The 24986-nt window shown below is 38.2% G+C and overlaps 1 protein-coding gene across 1 annotated transcript in view; it reads right to left on the bottom strand.

The window, feature by feature from the left end:
- CDH12 (cadherin 12) overlaps positions 1-24986 on the bottom strand; it is a 223519-nt gene that overhangs the window by 13271 nt on the left and 185262 nt on the right. Inside the window, exon 8 of the mRNA XM_039714778.1 lies at positions 3920-4056. Coding sequence (XP_039570712.1) covers positions 3920-4056 — 137 coding nt within the window. The remainder of the gene's footprint in view (positions 1-3919; positions 4057-24986) is intronic.

Raw genomic sequence — 24986 nt, 5'->3', positions numbered from 1 at the left:
TTACATTTATTTCTCACTGATGGTATCTGATTTATTCTCTGTGGTTCTTTGGAGGAAAAATTAGAGACCAAAATCTTCTATTCCTAAGTATTTCAGCAAACTAGAATTTTACCTTGCATAAATGGTCTGGAAAAGACAGCTATGAAAGTAAAGAGAATTACCAGAGCCCAAGATGAACCTATTTCAGGTTTTCATTTTATTTGCATTATTTTCTTTCAGGTTTGCACAGACATCACTTTAACTACTTGAATATATAAATGAAGACTGCAAGAAGATTGTGTACAGCTTTGAATTCATATATAATACCAAAGACCTGTAACACTTCATGTGAGCAAGCATGAAGAATTGCATTTAAAATACTACTTTGCAGACTTGACCTCCATTTTCTCTGCTTTTTGGTTGATGTTTCGCTCAAATTCAAGTCTTCATGAACCCTGTGAACACAATTGTGACGTATATACTGGTATCAGTGAGTGAGTCACTAAAAACATCTGCTTATGCCTTTTAAACCCAGATTACACAGATGAGAATACAAACTGGGTAAATCATGAGCCTAGAAATTAAGAAACTGATTTCATGTTTCAATTCTGCCTGTAAGATATAGGAAAATTAATTAGCTTCATTAATTTCTTTTATCAACTTAATTAATTAGTCGACTTCATTTTCCCTTGTTTTTCCTGTCTGTAAAACAGTGACCATGCTGCTTCCTTTTTCTGCTTGATTACCATCATTTGTCACCATCTTAATGGTTCAAAGCTATTACAGCAGTAGAAAACATGTAACATTCTTTGAATAATGAACTTGTGAAAGTCCAAGGTATCTGAGAAAATAAACACTGACTATAGAAGAGAACTGCTGATTCCTTAATCCCAGTTATGGTATATAGGAGAAGATCAACTCCATCTTGAGATTTAAGGTGAGGTTTCTTCAACATTCTCAAAATTTGGGTCAAGACATAGGTGAGTTGGGAAGATGGTTTGGACAGAAAGGATTATTACTTCATTTTTACCCTTAAATTATGACAGGAGGATGGAAAACAGAAGTTCTTATGCATTTTATCTGTCTCCTCTTTACTAAAGAGGAGTACTTCCATACTACGTAATTAGGCAGCATATGAAGGAATTTTGAACACGGGACTGTGATTTTTTTATGCCACTAAATTCTTATAGAAGCTCTTGGTGCAGTTTTGGCCTGAGGCAACCAGTGGTCTTGTGGACAATTCACATGCATGTGATGGGCATTAGTAAGGGCAGGGACTACTCTTGAAGGATTGATTTACATCTGGAGGGACTCTGGAAGGTAAGAAGGCATAGAAATGAGCTACTTAATGCCAGCTGGCCTTTGTGCTTGACATGAATGAGAGCCATGTTTAATTTATTAGTTTGCATAGGTTCTGTGGCATCAAAAAATGTTCAGAAACAGCAACCATGCAGACTACTAGGGTGTTGATTAGTTCTAATTATTAAGAAACAAAACAACAAGCTAAAATGAAATATAGTCATGCAATGAAAAGAGGTACAATGGAATTGGGAAGCAAAATGGGGAAAAACAACATAGTTTGAAACATCCTCCACCTGCTCAAGCACTTTGTTCTATATAAAATCTGAACTTTATATCTATGAATGGGCTAGGGATGTTCTAGGGATTCAGCTGCTTTCTCAGTATGTCTGCAGAACAATCATCCATCTCCTGCTTAAAAACATCTCCACTCAGGGACAATTCAAGAAAAGTTAGTTTACAGAATGGCCATTGGAATGTGCCTAAAAAGTGTGAGAGGTGTTTTTGTTGCTATTCTCTCACAATGAGAAAACAAAATTTTAGCAATGGCATGTTTAAATAATATTACTCGTTATGAGTCTACTTATTTATTCTTATTTTATAAAGATATATTTTAGATATATGTCCTCATAGAGAGATAAAGTCACCAGGAAGTGAAAATACTTCAATAACAATACTGTCTGTTCTTTTCTGAAGAGAGTTTATGAAGCTAATTTCAATACTGGGCCACCTCTTTACATAGTCATGTATATGTCAAGGCTCTTCTCAGCGTATTTTTGCTGTGATAAGGGATGACAGTCTCAGTTTCCATGTCAGCACTGGGCAGCAATTTTTTATATCAATATTTCTTCAAATATAGCAATTTCCCCTCAATCTTTTTCAATCTTTTTTTTCTCTCTAACCATTATTTTTTGCTTTTGTGCAATGTGTCATCCCTCAATCCTCCACCCTTATTCTATGCTCTTAGTCAGACAATTGCACACAATGTTTTGACAGTTACTATAGCTCAAATCTTCCCAAATTTTGCCAGTTACTAGTATAGTAGAGATATGGCAATTATTACCATTATAGATAACAGTCAGTATATAAATATTTTGGGATATGCTGCAAAAAAGCACAGATATGTTTTAGGCGCAGATTCTTAGCATAGCAATTGGTAAAATTTGGGATATCAAAATATATACCATTTGCTACAGGTCTGCTTAAATGTCATACTATTATATATATGTATCCATGGACAAATAAATTTCAGGGTTTTTGACATCTTTAATTACTCTTGGGAATAATAAATAGATTTAAATCAAGTTTACTAAAACTGTTTCCCTTGCAGCAGGGAAAAAATTTACAAATCTCAAATATCCTTTGCCCAATATTGAGTCTAAATAGTTAAGATTTATTGAAATATGGACCCTGATGAGACCTTCTTTCTGCATCCACCTGCCTTTCAGTTTCTTTGGAAACAAATTACAGTTCTGTTATTTTTTCTGTGAATATACACCTGCACATGTATCTCCATGGACTCAACCACTTCTGACAGTTTAGGCTTCTCTGTTAGTGTATGTCTTTTCCAATCTTGGGATAAAATTCAAGTGTTCATTTGGCTGTTGTTCTTTTTATATTTTCAGGTTCCAAGGAGTCAGCCCATGGTTCGAGATAACTATAACTGAGAATTCAGGGGATTTTTTAAAATCTGAAATAATATATACCATCTCTGCTTCCCAAATCTTCCTCTTCCTGTTAGTAGCAGGTATTAACTTTTGAAAACTAAGCCAAGCAATACATTGAGGAAAACATGTTATTTGCTACAGAAACTTGCCTTTTCTGACACATAAACAACATAGAATTAATAAGAAATACCTCTTCTACAGCCTGTTGATGTCAACAGAAAGAATTCTGTGACCTTTGCACAACTGCTAAGTGACCAAAATACTCGTATTCAAAGCATAAGATACACCCATGAGAGTTACAGTTTGACAAGAACATGAATGAGAAATGCCACACACATGGATGGCAATGAAGAAAGTTGCAGGTACATAATATAGTGGAAGAAAGGACTTCTTATTAAAAAAAGGCTATGCAGAAGACACAAAGAAAAGAAATGAAATTATCCCACCACAAATCACGTAGGAAAAATAAAAGAAGGGGTTAGGCATAAAATTTTGGGCAGAGAGAAGAGATAAGATCAGAGATGCACCACATAGATTCATTTAGGGCATTAAATCTTGACTTAATTTTAGACTTTTTTATCTAATATCAAAGACTCTTCACATTTTTCTGCCTTCAAAAAGCATATTGACAGACCTGTTATTTGACTAATCTAATTTCATATTTAGTGACTTACAAAGTCAGAAATCAGAACTGGAAGGCACCCATACAACTCCTCATGCTCTCCATGCTGACAAAATGTTTTTCAGCTTTTAATGGAACTATAGTTACATGAGGTCTGCAAGCAAAACCTTACTAAACAGGACTGACTGAACATCACATTTATCCTCATGAGTCTGGGAAAATTATATTCACTGAACCTTCTTAAATAAACACTTGGCAATTCAAGTAGTCTTCACATTATATTTATACCTGAGTATTATATTCTGAGAAAAATACCATATTAGCATATTAATTCAGTTTGTGTCATACTTACTAACTTTACTTGCAATTATAGAGAAATTGTATTGTGCTGTGCTTTCTCTGTCCAGTAATTCATTAGTAGCAATGGTTCCTTCAGTAGCATCTATTGTAAAGTAGCTGTCCACATCATTCTTCCAATCCATGAAGTATCTGTATGTGAAAAATATTAAAGAAAGTAGATGCAAATGTGCAAAGATTACTCATTTATCATAGCAGCAGTGTATCTGCCTCAAGTTTTGTTATTTTTCCTTTCACAGCTATTACCATCCTCGCAGGAAGAAGCCAATAAAGAATGATTTGTTTATTTCTTTTTTTGCCAGGTTGGAATGCTCAAGGGGAAATGAGATATAATAAAAGGTTTAGTACTCCTGGTGTTCAGATGACTTGAAAAGCTTGAAGTCCCAAGAAGTTTATGCACATCTGTGACCCTGATTACTTATATCAGCCAGTTTGGAAGCACTATACAGGCTTAGAGGGAAAGAGATAAAAGGTATGTGAAACAGAGCTTGAGATGATGAATGGTGATGGAGTGTGCCAGATCTGGTCTCTTTACACCCATTTCTAGCTGCAGTGGGCTGGACACAGTCTCACAAAGAGGTGTCCCAAAGGAATTTGGCAGAGTAACAGCAAGGGAGATGGAGAAGAGTATGCTTATTCCCATACATATACAGGATCAATAAATAGCATTTTGCCTTTGTGAAGAATAGGTACCTTTCACTGGACCTGTGAGGAACAAGGAAATATTTTTATTTTATGTTGTTTTGTTTTATTTTGTTTTCCTGAGCCCTTGTTTATCAGGAAGTATGAACATAGAACAGATTTAAAACTAGAAACGTTTACTTATTTCTTATTTTTCTCTAGCGAGGAATAGAAAGCAGAGATGTACCTGGTAACACAGCTGCTTAAAAGCAATGTGATAACTATCCCAAACCCATTTTCCTTAAATGCTAATTAATTTGAAAGTCTATTTTCACATTTGATGCTACTGTTTGTAGTCATAACAGAATAACATTTTTTCTGATGCAGTTGCCTCCAGCTACTAATTTCCTTTTCATTGTTAGTCTCTTCATACCTTGATAGTGTTTCTCAAAAACTAGGCAGGATGAAATTGAGAAAGCCATTTGTGAGCAGTAGGCAGTAAGAACAAAATGGCACTCAACAAGTACATTCAGAAGACTATAAAGCCTAGAGAACCACTCCTATGACACCTCATTTCATGCAAACCAGTGAGAATAGGAATAAAATCTGCTTTTTCCATCTCTAATTAGAGTTATTTATGTATTTAATATAGAGGGGATGAAATGATAAGCACTGTGTTTACTTCTGTAGAAGGAAGCAACAGTAGAAAGGAATATATGTCATATTCACAAAGAAAATATTTCTACTTGGTACTAAGAATGCCAATAGCTCTGGAAGACTTGAAGAGTAAAAAAGCCACAAATAAGGTGATGTGCTTCTTTGGAGACATTTTGTTCAATCAAAATCTCAAAAAAAAACTTACATGTAGACGAAGTAGTTTATTTCATCGATTGACAGGCATCATTACTGGTTTACAGCTTTAATTGAAAAGCCACAGAAATGGTTTGCTAAAGGCAGCATGTATCCTTTTACATAGTTGAGCAGGCACATTTTCTTGAATATGATATTATTATCTACCCATACTCGTAATTTCACTCTCTTTGTTCAAAATTTGCTTGACATTAAAATTATGAAAAATATATAAACCATTTATTAGAAATATCATTACCCTAAGATACTCTCTCAGGAGCAGCAAAATTACTCTGTCAGGCTTTGCATCTTTAATAAATTATAATTTCTTCCAAAATTAAATATGCAGCAACACACAAATAAATGAGTTCAAAGCATGAGAAAGTAACTTGGCTTTTATTTCCCCTTAGGAAGATTAACTTTGCCTGAGTACCCTGCACATTGCAGTATGAGCCAGGGAAATAAAATACAGGCCTTAATTCAAACCACCATGTAGGGGATGGCCTCCTTCACCAGAGCTTTGAAAGTATGGAGAACATATTAAGTATGAACACTGTTGTGTTTGAAGTGAAGTTCAGGCATGAATATTTGTAGGATCAGAATCTGATAGTCTGTCTGGAAGCATTCACACAGGTGATAACTTCATGCACAGGCCCAGTATCCCTATTCCTAAATATTAGCATCAACAGGATCAAAGTTCACAGTAAGCACTGCAAGACTAACACTACTCCTGCTGGTACTTCTGGCAGCATTCCTCATGGCTTCTGTGGAAATGGGAATTGAGTTAAATTAAGCATGTTGTTTCAGCTTTCTTATTTTAAGAATCTACATATCCAATTAGACAACCAAAGGGAGAGGTATAGGCAGAATTATTGGAGATGTATTGTCTAAAAGAGATAAATTAACAGGAAATCCTTCCAACAAGCATCCATTCTTCCTCCTTTGATTGGTTCTCCATGTATAGTATCCAAGAAAACATTCCTAGCAGAAAATCCTCTTACAAGCAGATCTTCTGGACACAGAATTTCTCACAGACACATCAGTAAACCTAAAAAGCTTAAGAAAAGTGGGAATAGGACCCCGTTTTTCTGGTGTTGAAATGGAAATTTTTGGGGACACCCCAAGAGAAGATCATTTTTGGCAAAGACCCTAAGAAAATGTAGTTTCCTTTCATAGGCAGAAGTCGCTCTTTCACACATTGATGCTCAGTGTGTGATTTTTTTTGTATATAGGACAGCAACAGCTAATCTCTTTCTAAGGCCAGCTGCATAGCCTGAGCTCTGTCCTTAACATGGAAGAGATGATTTGAAGAAGAGAAGAAATGGGAAAAATGTCTCCAACCAGAAAAATTGGTAACTTTCCAGAGATAAACCCAGATATCTGGGACATAAAGTCTGACATTTCTTGTGAGATTGGGATGCACAGAGGAACACTGTTGAAATAGTGGTATTAGGACAGCTGTCTGGATCTTCCAGTCATGGTCTAGCAGCTTGAAGAAACTGAGGTTGGTTTATTTGACTGCTCAGAGTGCCTGCAAGACAGACCATGGATAAGTGCACTAATCCTAAGAGGCATTTCCTTCCTTGAAAAGTTAGGGAGAACTTGTTGATATAGGACAAAGCAGAATTATTTTTCAGAAGTCCCTGAACAGGCCTGCCTTGCAGCTCTCAGTACCAGACATTGATATCATTCATATTCACTGTCAGTGAAGAAATTTTGACATGTATGTCTCTCTGAATATTCTTTCCAGCAGAAGTGTTTTCCAGATTATATTATTGAAGGCAGGGAATGTGTGGAAGGATATATCTTTGGTAACACTGTCTTGAGTTTTCTCAAGAATAGCTGCATTTGGACATCATGTAGGATAGGAGAGATAGAATGGAAATACTCAGTTTATAAAATTATTAGATTCAAGCCTATAAGGCTCACCCAGAATCCACAATGACCTCTTAGAAGCTCCAAGAACTACGGACACTCACCCTGGCTAGACAGTGAGGCTGCATGTCCTTCACGAGCTCTCACAGAACACTTCCACAGAAGAGGGCTCACCTCCTTTCAAAGTGAGGAGGACAACAAAGAAGACTGAGCTGACTCCTGCTGCAGCACAGAAGATGGCAGTGCTTGATGGAGTGCTATTGAATACATGAGTGACAGCAGGTCATCCCTGTGAGGATAACAGTGACTCTGAACCATTGAGCAGACAACTGCAGTGACTTCAGACTGCTGTGCCATGAATAAAAGAACTGGATAGCTGTCCTGTGCTGCTGGAGAAACCCGTGTGACAACTTGCTCTGAAGGGATGGAAGGTGGCAGGATGCTAAGGAGGCTGTGAAGCTTAGGACTTGGATGTATTTTTTGGTCTTAAAAATGTGGAGGGGAAGATTTCTCCTGCCTATCACAGAAAATGTTTGTTCTTGATATTATGGTCGAGTAATTTCAGGCAGGAAATGAGCAAGGTAAGGCATCTAAAAGTGTGTGTATTTTAGAGGAAGAGAAGACTGCTTTAAAGCTGTGCTGGGAGGATTAAGGCCAAACGCCAGAGGTAAAACTCAAGGATTGACCTTAAAGAGTGCTAAAGCACAGACAATAGATAAAGTGAAAGATAAAAAAGGTAGTGGCAATATAAGATCAGCACAACCAAAATTAGGCATTTGAAGGTTAATGGCTTCTGATCATTATGCCTTTGTGCTCAATAAACACTTCCTTAAACATTTCTATAGTTAGTTTGTTTGTTTGGTTTTGGGTTTTGTTGTTGTTTTTTGGTTTTGTTTTTTTTTGTTTGAGAGGGAGAAATAACCAGGTGATAGAGGAGCTTTACAAAAATAACCTTAATTTGTCTCAACTCACACTTTGCTGATGTAAAGCACATTGCTTACTCTAGTACCTAGTGACTTACAACACAGGTTATTTTTAAGAAAAATATTGCAAAGAAAGGTAAGGGATGAAATAACAATTTTCTGTAATGTGATAGATTACTAATTGTGTATATGACCTTAAATTGTTTAAACTGCATTCACTCTAAGTTTTATTTAAATATTAAACTGCAACTAAACGAATTTCTGGGTCTATGACAACTTAAGATATAAAAATACCACCTATCATATCAGAAATAATAAGGAGTGGCTTAAAAACATTAGAAACATAAATGAAAGCTAAGAGAATTCAGTTGGGTATTGTGATAGTTAAGATTTTTTTGTAACTCCAATACATATATAATTAAATAGATGAAAGAAGCATTAAAGCAGGAATGGCAAAAGGGATGAGAGATTGGAGGAATATAAATGAGCTTCTAGGTGTGATGAGACTACTTGAAAGCCCAAAAGAATTTTCATTAGTAGATTAATCATGTGCTGTGGGTTGAAATTATTAGATCTCTGCATATAACTGGATGTTGAGAATATGACACCTCTACAATACAATTTTGTCCTGGTCATTAAGTCAATAGATAAATATAAAAAAAAATTAGAGAAAGCTTACAGAAAAGCAAGAAAAACTGTCTTGGTTCTAAGAATTTTCAAGTTATAAGGAAAGATTAAAAGAACTAACATATGCTTTAGCATGGATAAGAGATGAAAAAAGGGAGACAGAATAACAGCCTGCAGATAACTGAAGAGCTTCAACAGCAAAAAGGGGAGGGTAGGATTTTTTTCAACACAGAGAGGTGAAGGACAAAAACTCAGATGGGAAAATTTATGTGTTGTAGCAAAATCTTTCTGTCAGTGATGTACATTATGCTGCACACCAGAGGAATGACAGAAGTGCTGTCACTTGGTACTAAAAAGGCAAGCTGCGTAATATAACAGAGACTGTGGAGTAAAGGACATTTTCAGAAAGGTGAAATGATAATCCTTATAGTCTCTGCAACTGTAAACTCTACTAAATAGGAAACAGTATCATCATACCAATCATACTCATCATAATGTGAAGTTACAAATATTTTAAAATATGACAATGGTTTTCAGGTCGTTTTAAGATGGTTGCTAACAAAATGTAGGGAAACAGGTAAATCACTCCAACAATGAGAAACAGGAAATTTAGACCTCAAGTTAAGCCTGAAAGAATTTAAAAAGTTAGAGAATGCAAAGTGTTGAAGGATGCAAATTATGTGTCCTCCAAAATCCCATCTTGCCACTAAATTTCCTTCCTGCAACTCTAAATCTATTCACTTAGTTATCATTGTGTAAAACTCCAAAAAATCTTATCACCATATTTACATGCATAAATATGAGAAACTCTAAGTCAGAACTTTATTGCTCTTCTCCAAGGTAAGTGCTAAACTCTTCTGCCAGTTACTGGAAGTATCTTCCATTCCAGTCAATGCAGAGGAGTGATTTCCATGATTTTGCTAAAGGTGCAATCAAGAATTTTCAAAATGTGTCCCCAGTGTGAAAATATTGAATCAAATACTCCAGCATAAGCTTTTCCAATTTCTGAGCAGCTTTTTTTAGTGCAAAAAAAGGTACAAAAGCACATCAGTCCCTGCTCTCAGAGTCCCAGCCACCCACTGAACAAAGGGATGCTGGAGGAGTCAGATGTTCAGTGTGAGCTGCTGCATCACAAGGGCACAGACACTCATCAACTGCAAGAATTCATCAGCACAGTCTGCCAGACATTTGTCCACTCTGGAAAGTTTCTCAACAATGACCGATTTCTGCTTGTTGCTGTAACCTGTGCATGCCTAAAGAACTTATTAAGTTCAAATAGGTATAAATAAATTTAACAAAACATTTTATTTTCTTGTGCTAAATGATACAGTCTGAGTATACAGTATGAGTATTTATGACTAAGTAGGATTGTTAAATTACCTTTAGTCTTTCTCAGAGCTACAGCATTTGAATCAGAATTATATTAATTTAGTTTCTTTTCCATATCTCCCTTTAACTTAAAAATTACTCTGACTCAGATTCTTGTCGTTTTCTATTAACTTGAAAATGTTGTTTCACATAGTTTTAGAGGAGCAGAGATGCTAAAGAATCTATTTTCTCCTCCGTAATGTAGTAATATGAAGCAAAATGTCATGTACTACTTGCTCAAGAGTAGCAGGCAGGTTTGCATATCATTCATGTTGTCCTGTGCTAATAAAATTACAATAACTTTAAGTGCCCTTTACACTGTACAACCCAGCAGCTGTTGTGCTGTATGCATGCACACTATTATAGATGTGAAATATTAGGTATTTTAAAAAATAAAAGTGCTTGTTATAAAAAAAGTACTTGTTATATAAAGCACTTGGATAAACTCTGTTAATATAAAATATTCTAAGAAATAAATTTCTTAGTATAATGAAAAGAGATAGGACTTCTCTTGTGCGGAACTCCCAGTTTTAATACCCTGGGTTTAATATTGTGATATTCTGCTTGAAGGAAGTAAATGCAATCAAATTTAACTATTTTCACATAAAACCATAATCTAATACATTCATACCTGTCTTGACTTGGTTCTTACATAGCAGATACTGTTCCATTAGTTTGTGGGGTATTATTTTTGCTTATCTTTTAAATAATTTATTAAGACATCTCCCTTAATAACAGGATAATTTTTCTGTACCTGTGCTGAATATCTTCAGAACGCTGCTGAGATATTAGAGATCAAAGCAAAGGAAACTTGGACTGGTCTGCTGTCAGATCATATCCTTTCATCATATCCCTTCATGATATCCCTTCAGTAATCTCATGGATACCAAGTAGATCCCAGAAGAACCCTACCCATGCCAATACATAATAGTCTCAAATAGGTTGGTTTTGTTTTTCTTTTTTTTAGAAGGAATACTAGAAATGGAGGATAAATAATAATAAACAAGCAAACAAACAAAAAACCATCAATCAGTGGAGAAAACCCAGTTCTATCTGAAGTGTGGAAAGGAGTGAGCACAGTCACAGAAGGGCTTCTGCTGCTGTTCCAGGTTAAGTAGCTATGTCCTACCCTGACCTCCCTTCCTACTATGAATCAGCATTAGCCTGTAGTTCTCTCAAATGCAATTTCCTTTTCAAATGAAAAGAGAGAGTTTGTAAAAAGGTATTTTGGTTTCAGCTGCTTTGTGACCCAACCAATGTCACAAACAGGTCATTGCTCATTTTTGCTTGCAGAACTGATGTCAAAAACCACCTGAAGTGTGATGCTAAGTTTGCATAATAAAATGCAACTAAAAAAGAGCAGCCAATGTTGGTCGGCTTTACTGTCATATAATAAGGGGAGCATACACTGAACATTTTCAGAGACACTGATTTGTTCCAAGGTATCAAAAACTAGAGATGGCCTGTGTGGCTGATGCTATAGAAGTGGTAGAATTGTCTTTATACCACATCACACTTGACACACCTAAAAAAAAAATACATCCCCAAGTTTACTGACATACTAAAATATTTCTGTCAGTTTTACTATGATTTTTCATTCAGCATTTCACACAAAAAGCTGTAATCTTACAGGATTTTGCAGAAACTTTCAAATGTACAATGCACTGAGGTAAAACTTTTGTGATAGTGCAGGCTGAGTGTTTTTGAAGATCCCAGTGAAGGAATTTATATAGTATATAGGAAGGATAGTTTTGCAATATTTAAAATATTTTGGCTTAAAAAGCAGACAATTCTGGAATTAGTTTGACAGAAGCCCAAATAAGTTGCTGTCTCTATCCTCTTCCAAAGGAGTTCAAATATCCTGTGATCTGTACTTCAGCCTTCCCACAATGAGTGTTGTCTATACTGCCCATCATGTGGTGATGTTTAAGAGAAGGATGAAGGGATTGTTACACCTTGGGAGAAGGTATGAATGCTTCTTCTCATTGTTCCATGCCTGTCATTTTCATGCCTTTCATGAAACACTTAATCTCCCACAAGAAAAAAAGTTGACTGGGTTTGCAGTCCTTATACAGGGCTCCTTACTTCTGTGATTTTAATCAAGAACTAGAAGGTTTTGTAATGTTAGCAGCCAGTATCTTACTTGGTCTGGAATCAGTAGTATCAGTGCAACTAAATTACATTTTGCTCCTTTGGAGAAGACCGATCATTATGCCAAATTAATTGGCAGGAAAGCAGTGGTTGCAGACAGCCAAACTAATGATGGGTCAGAGTCAAGCTAAGGAAGCTGTTAAACTTTTCATAAGCCTTATAAATCTTACACAGGAATTTTAGTAAAACATGGTAGGTAATATGGGAATTAAAATGTGCTGCAGTTCAGTTATCAGCCCTTTCACCCTGCCAATTCTGCTTGTCTACAACTTCCTGTGATTTCTCTCTCTTCTGCATTTAAAGGTTTTGTTCATTTGCTTATCTGACCCTCCAGTCAGCTCCACTGTCTGCTCTGCATTTCTCATTACCAGCTGAGTATCTTATCAAAAGCTGTTGTCATTTGGAAAATGCATTGTTTTTATGCAGTCTCAACATCATTTTTCCTGCTTCACTGAGCAAGCAGAACAGCAAGACAGCCAGGGAGAGGGAAAGCTTTGTCCTGCAGTTTAATTAAGTCTCAGTTTTTGGACTGTGAGCAGCAGCAGAAGGCATGTTGGACTTAACCCCTCACTCCCGGCATAGCAGTCAATCCTGCTATGGTGGAAAAGCATTAGAGCACTTTCTATACCAGCACTACACATTATAGACCCTGAATATAATTTCACCCTGATTTGAAAGGTGTGCACTTGCCCTTTGCCCAGCTGCCCATGGTCTGTTCGCTCCCCTTTCATGCAGTCCATAGCAGGAAGAACCCACCCCCTGCTTCCACCAAGGTACCCAGGTATCAGAGGGCACAGCTCACGCTTGGTGAAGAAAAGAAGGGCTCTTGCTTTGCTGGTTTTAGGTGGGGAAAGACCATGCTGGGATGAGTGTCTGGATGTGCATGAGTATCTCTACTAATGGGCAGAGTGAGTACAGAAAGATGGAGCAAGTAAACCTGAATGAATACCTCAACCCTTACGAAAGTTGAGAGGGTGAAAGCAGATGCTGTGTCTCCATCAGACAGTCAGCCTCAGTAGATGCCTAAACTTTATTTTGCACTTGGGTGCATCTGACATAAACCCAAAGGATAAGACAGAGGTGCTTCCTGGGCTGCTGTTCCCATACCTGGCCTGGAATACTTTGTCTTCTGATAGTGCTAAGGCATTAAATATCATCAATACGATAAAGGAGAACTGACCCACTGGCATATATCCAATATAAATAATCTTTGATTGTTTTCTTTTGCATCATGTAAATACATAAATATTAGCTCTGTTCTATATCTTTGGGAACCAAAAACTGAACAAATATCTTATATTTTTATCCATTTAAAAAGCTGAACTAAAATGCTGATGCTGAGATAATAAAAGAAAAAGAAAATAAAATAACCATGCTGACTCCAGAGAAAACTGAACTGCAGCACACAGTAAAAGATTTATTGCTTGCTTAGATCATCAGTTGGGACTCAGATTTTCAGCTGGATCTGCAAGGGGAAACAGTGAAGTCAAGAATTGGAGGCTTATTTGTGCTACTTTGAAGTTGATTTGATGAAGTGCTTATAAAATAAGAAATTATTCAGAACAGCTCTGATGCTGCAGAGCTGCTGCATTTTCCTATTTCATTTCTCCTCCCCAAGCCTCTGATGTATCAAGGAATGCAAAATCAACAGAGGTCAGTATAACTATGAAGTCACCTTTTCAAAGGTTTTATAAATTTCATGAGGACACCTGGCAAAAGTTGCTGGATAAGCATCTCCTTACTCCCATTTGCATGCTGATGGTCTGACCTGAGCAACATCAGGTCTCTTCACTTAATTCTAAAATTGGTTCCTCTCTCCTCCTATCTGAGCTGAATTTCTCTGCCGTTTCCATCACACTGTTTTCAGGCTTATTTTCTAAAATAATCTAAAATAATTCTGTATTCTTACTACTTCAATGAATGCTGACAGCAGTTTTTCAGCTATCATAGATTATTCCCCATCTTTATTTTCCACAGATTCTGTTCCACCTTATTAAAGGTGGATGTCACAGAATCAGAGAAGGGTGGAGGTTGGACCTCTAGAGGTCATCTGGTCCAAGCCCTCTGTTCAAGCAGGGAGACCAAGAGCCACGCACCCAGGACTAACTCCAACTGTTTTTTTTAATATCTCCACAGACACTCCACCACCTTCCTGTGCAATCTGTGCCAGTGCAACCTCACAGCAAAAAGTGTTTCCTGTTCCTGATATGCAGAGGAAACCTGTGCTTCAGATTGTGCCCACTGCCTCTTGTCCTGCCTCTAGGCACCACTTAGAAGAAGTTGTCTCCATCCTCTTTGCACCGTCCTTTCAGGTGCTCCTATGTGCACTAAATGCTTCTATAACTCTTAAGACCCTCTTGAGCCTTCTCTTCCCTGGACTGAACATTCCCAGCTCTCTCAGCCTTTCCTCATAGAAAGGATACTCCAGTTCCTTCATCATCTTCAAGGTCCTTTGCTGAACTCCCTGCAGTATGTCCCCGTCTTTCTTGTACTGAGAAGCCCAGAATTAGGAATCAGTAAAAGTAGAAATATCTGAGATTTGTTTGCATCTACAGTCAGAACATGACTGAAACGTCAAAACACAGACATCTCAAAAAGTGTAAAACTCTCAAAAACCCTTGTTTAAACTTGATCACTTAAACTGAAAACAACAAACAAACAAAGTGCAAAATATATAAGAAACTGTATGCAATAACTATTTAAACATAATAATAAACTTGAGTATTTTAGGACAGGAAAGTATAGTTAATGGTTACAAACAGACCTAAAGGACAAAATCAGAAGGAAAGGATTTGGAATCTGACTAGGCTGCAGTTATCCTTGTGGAAAGGGATGGAAGACCTTAAATGAAAAATATTGGGAAAATTATTTATTATTCTATACTAATGAGATAGCTTACTAGTCGACTTTGTGCACCAAAGTGCAGATTACCAACTAACACACTTCCCTGTAGCACATAGGTTTTCCTTAGACACTGTTTTAATTCCTTAGCCCTCATAAATCTCTGCCAAGCCCTGAGAGGTTCACCAACTGAGGTAATATGAAAATGGCTGTAGCCATTAAAGCTCTGTTTTAATCTCACTGTTGCTTTCTAGAATCCTTGAGAAATCCATTCCTGAAAAAATCTGAAATAACAGTTCTTGATGAAAAATCAGGAAGACTATTATTTGAGGTAAAATTACAGTTTGTGCCTCTGGGATAAGAACTGGCTTTGCAAAATCGCATCACCAGGTGGTAAAAGTGCTGTGAAATAAACCAGAAACTATTATGAACTATTATGATCATATTGTTCCTTTCCCCTCACTTTGGCTACTTAGCTGTTCTCAATTAATTTAAAAGCTTTCTTGCCAGGTTGTTCTTTGCCTTGGATCTGAATGAATACTTCTTGATTTTCAGCATCCACTTCCTTCACAAACAGGCCATTCACTGAGAGCTGTAGTCCATAAACTTCTTGGGTCTACACATCTATTTCAGTTCAATCTCCTGACTGACATTTTATAGTGTAATATGACTGCATATGCCAACAGAAGATCACTTGCTGTTTTTCACAAGCTTCAGTAAGTTGATGAATTACTGACTGTAAATAAAAGTTACTGGCCTCTCTCAGTTTTAGACTTTGTTTTCAGTTGCTTTTGACTTGCTGGACTTCAGAAATAATATTTCACACTTCAAGTGCATCCAGGAGTTATCTAGGAAAATGTATACAATTCAAGTGAATCCCACCAGTCTTTTCTTTGGGAAGGTCTGATTTTTCACTAGCACAGTCTTTCTGACTTGTGCCAGAAAGTACTTACCTTTGCTCCATGTTCCTGCCAGTCTTGAGAAAACCCACACAGATCAAAATGTCAGTCTGCATGTGTCCCAAAATTGCAAATAAGGATTTTTAACATACAACTCCATCTGTTTCCAGTGAACCTGCTGCAGCATCACAGAGGCTAATAAGTGACTACACTTAACTTTCCCAGTGAATATGTGTGATCATTTCAGCCTTAAGTATATAGATTTAAGATTAAGGTTAAGACAAATTCACACTTTTTTTTTGTAGTTTCTCCTTGTAGTAGCTCCAAGCCAATCACTGAATCAAGGTACCGCAGATCCTGAATTGATACAACTGAGCCACTTACCAGCTGAGCTGTGATAATTGTCTGTGTGCACCTAATCTATTGCAAGTGCAAAATAAAATGTAGTAATTTAAACTACCATGAAGGAGATTGCCACAATAATTTGTTATTCACATCTTGTTTCATGGTAAAGGTAAAGGTAAGAGACTGTGCTGCTAGAAAACAGCTCCTTTTGACAGACAATTTATACACAGAGGAGAAATATTTTTTCTGCACTCTGTTTGAAAAGAAGTCACTTTTCTGTCCAGTTCCTTAAAACCACCCAGTCGCTAAGGAGGAAGACAGGTCATTCAAACCTAGAGAATGACAGACCAGTACTTGGGACCATAGGGGAAAATCTTACAGGAAAAAGGTGGTGGAGTAAAGGATGTGATTGCTTGAGTTCATGAAGATGAAGTTTAGGAGCTAGAAAACAGAGAACAAAGGAAGAGTCAGAAAGTGGGGAGCAGTGGGAGCCAGAAGAAGGAGTTAATTGCCCTACATCATACCCAGCATGGCTGGAAGGTAGGTAGATAGAGATCTTATTGATTATATGGTAGCTTAGTATTCACTAAAAAAATGAGCCAAATGAGAATGGAGAGGATGGTGAGAAAAGAGCAGATATGTCTGGTATATGTGGCATTGGAGTCCCTGGAATGGTTGAATCCAACCTATCCTTGGGTGAGCAAGGGACTCTCAGTGAATGTCATCCAGTTCTATCACTGGCCAGAGAGCTGGATGGAGCTAAGGCCTCAACCAATCACATGTGTCATTTGAGCTCCTACAAAAGGAGCTGAAGGAATAACTCGAGGCTGTTTGTCACACGGAACTTTGGTGTGTGTGTGTTGTCTCTGTCTCCAACCACCGACCCCACAGAACAGGTAGATAATAAATGTAGTATGTGGTGTTGTGCCACCCGGGGTGGTGGGGGTGGAGGGGGGGGGGAAGGGCTGGGCTCCTGCCCCTTTGCCAAGAAAACTGGAGTAAAACCCCTACAAGAGAACGGTGGGAAAAGGTGGGCGGGAGCGTGGTACTGTGGGAGCAGCAACAGTCCAGCCTTCCCAAAAGATGGTGCCGGCCACTTGGCACAGCCAACTCACAGCGGCAAAAGGAAGGCCACTCTCTCACTGGGTTCAGCGGGACACCAGCAGCCCCAACGCTGGCATCCTGAACAGTGACCCAAAGGCTCCAGAGCCCAACACAGCGCTCTGAACAAACCCCAACTGCGCTGAAAATCGCCACCCCCGGGGGGGAACTCCTGGGCACGCTTCCCCTATGCCGATCAGGGCATAGGAAAAACCCCTGCCAGGGGCCCAACAGGTGGCATGCTGGAGCATTCCACACCTCTCATCACCATGGAAACATGAGGACTACCCCATCCTGAGACCCGAGTGGACTGGCTCCAAAGCTATGCCTCTCTGGAGCATAGCCATGCCTCCCGGAGGCATGGTTCCACCCCTGATCCAGCCTTCAACAGCCACACCTGCTTGCTGTTGCCCTAGAGGGGAGAGTTCTAATGGAACAGCATTAGAACAAGGTTTCCAGCTCCTGGCCCCTGCCACAGCCTCTCCTGATCTTTCTCTGCAGAGGTGTGGCAGCAAAAGCAATGAGGGAGAGACACAAAAATCTGCAAAAGACACCTACTACTACTTCAAATCTACCAAGGTCTTTCATATTTTTCATACTCCAATAAGCTGATACTAAATAAAAGAGAAGGTCGGGCTGGTTTAATAACTCATTCCTCAAAAGGCAAGACTGGAACATCTACATATGTTAAGGTTTAACTCACTCATACAACATATGTCAAAGTGATTTCACTTTTGCTGTCTATTTTGTAGTACTAAAGATTATCTGTGTTTATAGTTTTAAATTGGTTTGTTTGTAACAAGAGGGCAAATGGTGAGATTTGTTTATGTGTGTACTTAGTTATAATTGTTCATAAGTTTTTAAGAGATTTGCTTATATTAGCACTTAATTATAATTGTTTGCAGATTTTTTATAATCTTATAATTTAGCTAGAGTTAAGAAACAAAGCCAACTATTCTATGGGTTATTACTGAAGGATTACTTTCAAAGATATGATGGGAAGTTCATTCAGTCTAGGCCTCAGCTCTGGCCCAGCTGTGGCCTTAAGTGGTGAGAAAGGTGTTCCATCAGACCCTTCCAGATTAAGTCATAGCCCCAGCCAGGCTATGGCTTTATCTGGCAGGGAAAGTTATCAAACCCGGGTATTTCTGTGCTAGCTAAATTGACTTTGCAAAAGCTTTCCTTTGAGATAAACATGGAGGCTTTGTCCAGCGAAAGCCCTCGGAGACCTCATTGTGAGAAAGAGGCCCCTCAGAGGTGGCAGACCCTGGGTGAGGGCAAAGCATACAGGCAATTGTAAATTTCACCTTATTGATTTTATTCAAAGGTACATCTTGTGTTCTTACTGTGGTTATTATAACAAAGAAAAGATACAAAGAGGGTGGATGTACAGCCCTCTCAAAGGTCTTGAGTTCTCATATTCCCATGTTTCTCTCATGTTTTTCAATAAAAATTACAGCATGAGCTGAAAAGCCAGCGGCTCATCACAGGCAAGAGATTGTCAACAGGGAGGCAGTCTGTCCATCAACTTACTCAAGCTTCAAGACACAAATATTTAGAGAACATCAGTAGTAGAAATATGTATGGTTTTAACTGAAATGGTTTTGAGTTGAATTGTTATTGTTTGTAGTGTTAAATTGTCATGTTGTAACTTCTAAGCATTAAGCCTGTGACATGCTAATCTAAAAAGATTTTAATGTTGGTAGTTTTAACTGACAGCTTCTGGATGTGAGCATCACAGCTGTATGATGCACAAGGTGCATCACTACCTGTTAAGTGAAAAAGCCCTGTTAACCTAAGCTCATCAATTATATTTTTCAATGTAACTGAAAGGGTGGGTTGTGGCATTCAAGTCTCTGGGTGAGCAAGGATAGGTTGCATTCAATCTACACAGGGACTCTCAGCCAATGTCCTCCAGTTCTAAATGCAGATGTATCACTGGCCAGAGAGCTGGATGGGGCTAAGACCTCAACCAATCACATATGTAACCTATAAAAGGAACTGGAGGAATAAACTCGAGGCTGTTCATCACAGGAAACTTTGGTGTGTTGTCCCTGTCTCCAACAACTGACCCCATGAAACACGTTGATAACAAACATAATTGCTAAAGATATACCTTGGGATTCAGAGAAAATGTTGGAGTGAAACCCAGTTTCCATAGTTTTCAAAAGAAGATAAAGTAGCTGGAATAAAGTGAAATAAATACGTCAAGACACTGAGATCAAAAAAGGTGTCTGTCCTCAGCAGAAGAAAAGAAGAGGATAGAGAGGATAGAGCAGGACACCAATGAAGCTGGTGGGAGATGGTTCAGCAGTAAAAATACAGAAACCAACCAGGGGAGACAAAAAGACTGTGGAGTAGGAGACTGGTATTAGACAGAGCATAAGAGATATAAGAAAACAGTGGGCTAGTAGGAGGACAGAAAAACATACCAAGGCATCTGCAGCAGAAACTGAGAAGTAGTTCTGCAAGATTAAAATTAAATAGTTTGGATAAATTAGAACATGGAATAAAGGTTTTAAAAGTGTGGTGTGTGACAGGGATTTTATAAAATGCAAAGGATAGAGTACAGCTAATATTGCAACAGAAACTGACAGGAGGCAATAGAGCAAGAAGTGTGTAGAACCACCAAAGCAGCTGAAAAGGAACCAAAATTCATGAATCTCAACATCTTTTATCTGTACAAAACCGACTTGTTTCTCTCCAGTATGATACCATACACAGAAAAAATGGCTGTCACATAATCTGTTATTAAATAAAGATGCTTAAGGTACTGGAACTAGATGTCCCAGATTTTCTATATACGTATGAACCTGTAAGATACATTTTAATGTAACAGGGTGGGACTTTTTTTTTTAAGAATATATAAATTCAAAAAATGCAAACATAAAAAATTTGGAAGAATTATGGGACTGAAAATTCAAACTCTTACATACTTTAATTCATCTTGTTGGTGCTTGTACATTAAGATATGGTGTTCTAATATTCAGGAAGAAATCTTTTTTGATTTTCTTGATCTTAACATGGCAAAGTATTTTTCTGGGAAAACAGAACCTATTCATAAATGTGTATGAACAATTGTGAACTAGTTCAGAAAGAAAAAAAAAAGGTATTCCTTTGAAAGCACATGCAGGGAATTTTTATCCCTGAGATACTGAGGACTGACCTATGGATAGTACACATGGCTTTCTACTTTAAAATCACAGTTTCATGACTCTGGACTTGGTCAAGGAAATGCATGGTCCCCACAGCTTTCCTGCTTTGATTGCTTCTTTCAGTTCATACGGCAAAACTCCTGAGTCAAGCAGAGAAGACCTGAAGGACAGTGTTTTGGCACAGAATGTGAAACACATTGTTAATTAGAGTTGTCTGGGATTCACATCAGGGACAATAATCCTCTTATACTTCATGCCAGAAGATCATCTTCATGGAAATCTGACAACTTCAGATGTGTCAGTGCAAAGTTGTTGAACTTCTCACACGCTGTCAGATGGAGCTGACTAGGAGGTACTGCAGGTAATTCAGTCTTGTCCTCCATTTCTGCTTTCTTGTTATTTAGACAGAATTGTCTATAGCATTCATGCTGTATGGACACATTAACCAGTGATTTTTAGGAAGTCCTAAAACCCCTTGTTCCAGAAGTACAAGGATCTTTACCAAAAACTTGCATAGTTACAAATTACAGGCCTTGCAACACACTACAGGACAGCAGCTTCTTTTTTCCTCCCAGTCATCTTCAAACTGTTGTAAACTAGAGGAGTCTGGGAATAAAATGAGATCAGAGCTGTTTTTGCAAGTGCTTTGGGATTTTTAATGGCCAAAATGTACGTAGGACTTCACCTTAACATGGTTTTTGAAGCACTATGGATAAAATGGGAATAGACAAAACAGATCACTTGAGACACATAAGCTCCAGATTTAACACAATTTGAAAATTAGGTGCACTGGGGTAATGTTCCAAAACAGCTGCAAAGCCAGTCACCCTTACAGGTGTTGAATACCTGCAGCTCTTTTTCTCCTTGTGCTTAATTTCCTGTTCATTACTAAATGTATGCTCTGTGCCCTTTCACTCCAACATCTCTAGCAAAAACCTTCCTACAAAATAAACCTTTTAAGGCTTCTGACTTGTCTAAAAATTTGATACTAGTAACAGAAGAGAAAAATAATATGGCCATTTTCAATGTCATCCAGCAAAATATTTTTCTTTAACAGCTGAGTCTGGTTTTCATCCTTGGTCATTATCTCCCCCTTTCTGATGTGTCTAACACAACAGACATAAAATTTTTGTCTGATAACATGGATTTATTTGCTGGAACAAATATTGTTTCTTTTCATCTGAGCTGCTCTAGCTTGCTTTACTCTCAGGAGTTTTGCCTTCTCTTGCATACAGTGCAGATTTTATCCTAGTCTTTATTGTTTGGCAGAATGTTGACTATTTCTTTTCTCTGTTACAAACTTCATAATAGTCAAACCATTCCAGGAAAACATTTCACATAAAATTAAGGAATTTTTAAAGAGACTATAATCAGTAGTTGTAGTAGTACCAGTGCTATCTGGTACTTTGTATGGGCTGTGTCTTCAAAGAGCATGACTTGCTTTTCCCCATTTGTTTTGAGTGTATATTTACTCAGATGTTGCTTGAACTCTTTTGCAATATGATGAAATTGATGAAGTAATTTTTTAGCTCTATGAGATCATCTAGATTTTAAGCAGCTAACAGAGCATGATTGGTTAAGATACAATAAGAACTTGCAAACACATTTAATGCCTTCAAACTCATTTACACTTTTCTAACTTATGGTCTTGTTTTGTTGTTTTTTGGTTGGTTGGTTGTTTTTCTTTTTTCATTTAGAGGATATAAAACTTACAGAATATTGAATACTTATACATTTGTGTATTGGGTCTGATTGAGATGGAATTCATTTTCCAATAGCAGATTTCACAGTACTGTGCTCTGCATTGGTACCTAGAAAGGTGTTAATAACACACCAGTGTTTTGTCTACTGTTGAATAGCTCTGGTACAGCATCAACTCAGTGTCTCCAACATTTCCCAAAATCCTGGGAGGGGACACAGCTATGCCAATTAAATTAACAAAAAGGATAGACCATATTGTATTACATCAGCTGAGATACGGAAGCTAAGGAAAGGAGGAGCAAGGGGGAACATTTGTAATTTACAGTGTTTGCCTTCCAGAGAAACCACTATGTGTGTTAAAGTCCTGGATCCTGGGAAGTGGCTGAACACCCCTTGCTGATAGGAAGTAGAGAAAAAACCTTTTTTTTGTTCTCTTCACTTATGCATGCACAAAGCTCCATTTTTTGCTTTACTAAACTGCCTTATCGAGTTGTTTTCCGTCTTATTTTCACTCTCCATCCACCTGGGAAGGGGAGTGATAGAGTGGCTTGGTGGGCATGTGGCATGTCTCCAAGGTCAAACCAGCACAGTCTTTTTAAGTGCCCATGGAGAGAGACAAAGGCAGTTCTATCTCTCTTTCTCTCTCTCTCTGACTGTCTGATTGTCTGTCTATCTATCTATTCATCTGTCTGTCTATCTGTCTATCTATCTATCTATCTATCTATCTATCTATCTATCTCTCAATATTGTATGCTAGAGTAATAGCAGTTATCTAATAGCAAGCTCCTTGGTGGGACATGAGGTTTATCAGCTGTGCTCCTTATCTCTCTGTTTTGCTGCGTTTAATAAGAATATGTTAACACAAACTATAGCTCTGTGTTTGCCCTGACATGTCAGCCTTGTTAAGTGGGGAAAGCTGTCTTCTGTGGATGATAAGGAAATACATCTCCCTCTCCCTGCCCAAAATTGATGTGAGTGGGTTTATAATGAAGGCTGCCTTGGACATTGCTCATCCTTATTCAAGTTGCTTGATACTGTTAATAGTATTAAGGAATACTATTGGCACACTATGGGATTTGCAGAATCCAGTGTTGTCCTGGTGTAAGAGAAGACAAACTTTGAGTATGGTGATATTGAAATGTGCCCTGAGACATCCAGTTTTTGGGTGGCAGGGTGTGTGGAAGGATTTGGGCAGGTTCCTAGAGTTGCCTCCACTTACCTGTGACTTTACACCTGAACACGTGACCAACCCTGGCACTGACCCATCAGTGATGGAAGGGTGCCTTGCCCACGCCAGTGAAAGCCAGCAGCTTCCTGCCCTGTGCTGGGGCTGGGCCTGTGCCTGCTGAGCCACTGTTCAGACCTCACAGAGGACTGTAGTTGAAGCAGGAACCCAAACTGCATTTGAGGACACTATGGCTGACACAGGGACTCAAACCACAGCAACCACAGTACTTGCAGCAGTAGTGGAAACAAAATAATGGATAAGGGAAGCTACCAGTCCATACAATTGATAAGAAAAGGAGGAAGAGGAAAACGAGGAGGAGGAGAAGGAGGAGAGAGAGAGAGAGGAGAGATCAAATGAAAAAACTGGTCATTCAACAAATAAATTTGAAGGAGTGAGAAAAATCAAATAGGAACCTGAAGTTACCTGTTCCTTGACCTCATCAGAACTTTGAGACTTGCGGAAAGACTACAGTCACCAGCCAGGTGATGTTGGGATAACAGGGCTGACAGTCAACAATTAGAAGGTCATGAGGCCACAACAACTGAAATCCCTTGCTAGAGATGGGGAAATTGAAGGAGGAATTGGAAAAGAAGGAGCAATTTTCAGTCTCTAGAGATGACCTCTCTAAAGCATGAGGGCACAAAATCCATTTAAGGAAGATCTTGTGAATTCCCTGGGAAGGTGGATCACTGCAGATTAAGGTATCCAGTCCTTGAGAGAATTAGAAGTACTGGAAGTGCTCTGTAGTAAAGTAAAAAGGTGTAATGTCCCTGTCTATGTTTAGGGACAAATTTTAGGAGAAAATGCCCTTGAATGAGCATTTCCTCTAGAGAGAAGGGCTTTGATCATCCTGTTTGCCAATGAAAGAAATAAATCCTAGCAGGTGAAAGTGAAAAAAACCCCAAAACTGTTTATTAACAAAGAAAAAAAACCCAAAAGGGTGCCCATAGGGATTAAATATATGCTAGATACTGAAATTTTCCATAAGGAAAAGGATTAAATAAATGCTAGATACTGAAATTTCAAAAACTTCACCCTAACCCCCCACCAGACACCATTGCCATGAAGCAAAGATGGAGGCTGCTCTTTCTATCAGGGAAAGGGAGGAACAGGAGTTAGCATAGCCACTGAGACAGAATAGATGGCAATTTTTCTGATGTTAGTCTCCTCCTTGCAGAAGGAGAAGCTGGTGGGTTTTAGTGTCCTTTCTCATGTTGGTTCAGCTGCTTCGAGGTCTCAAGTTTGGGGTATACTCCCCACCAGCTCCCCACATGGGTAAAAACAAAAGTCAAAAGAAAAAAAAAAAGCAGAAATAGTTCGAGGAAAAAAAAATGAAAAATAAAAAGAAAGCAGCTGTTTCTGGGCATAAGCAGACAAT

This window comes from Passer montanus, unplaced genomic scaffold, assembly GCF_014805655.1.
Source record: "Passer montanus isolate IOZ18808 unplaced genomic scaffold, ASM1480565v1 scaffold31, whole genome shotgun sequence".
Taxonomy (NCBI): Eukaryota; Metazoa; Chordata; class Aves; order Passeriformes; family Passeridae; genus Passer; species Passer montanus.
The sequence above is the reverse complement of the archived record's forward strand: the minus strand, read 5'-3'. Positions and strand labels throughout refer to the sequence as shown.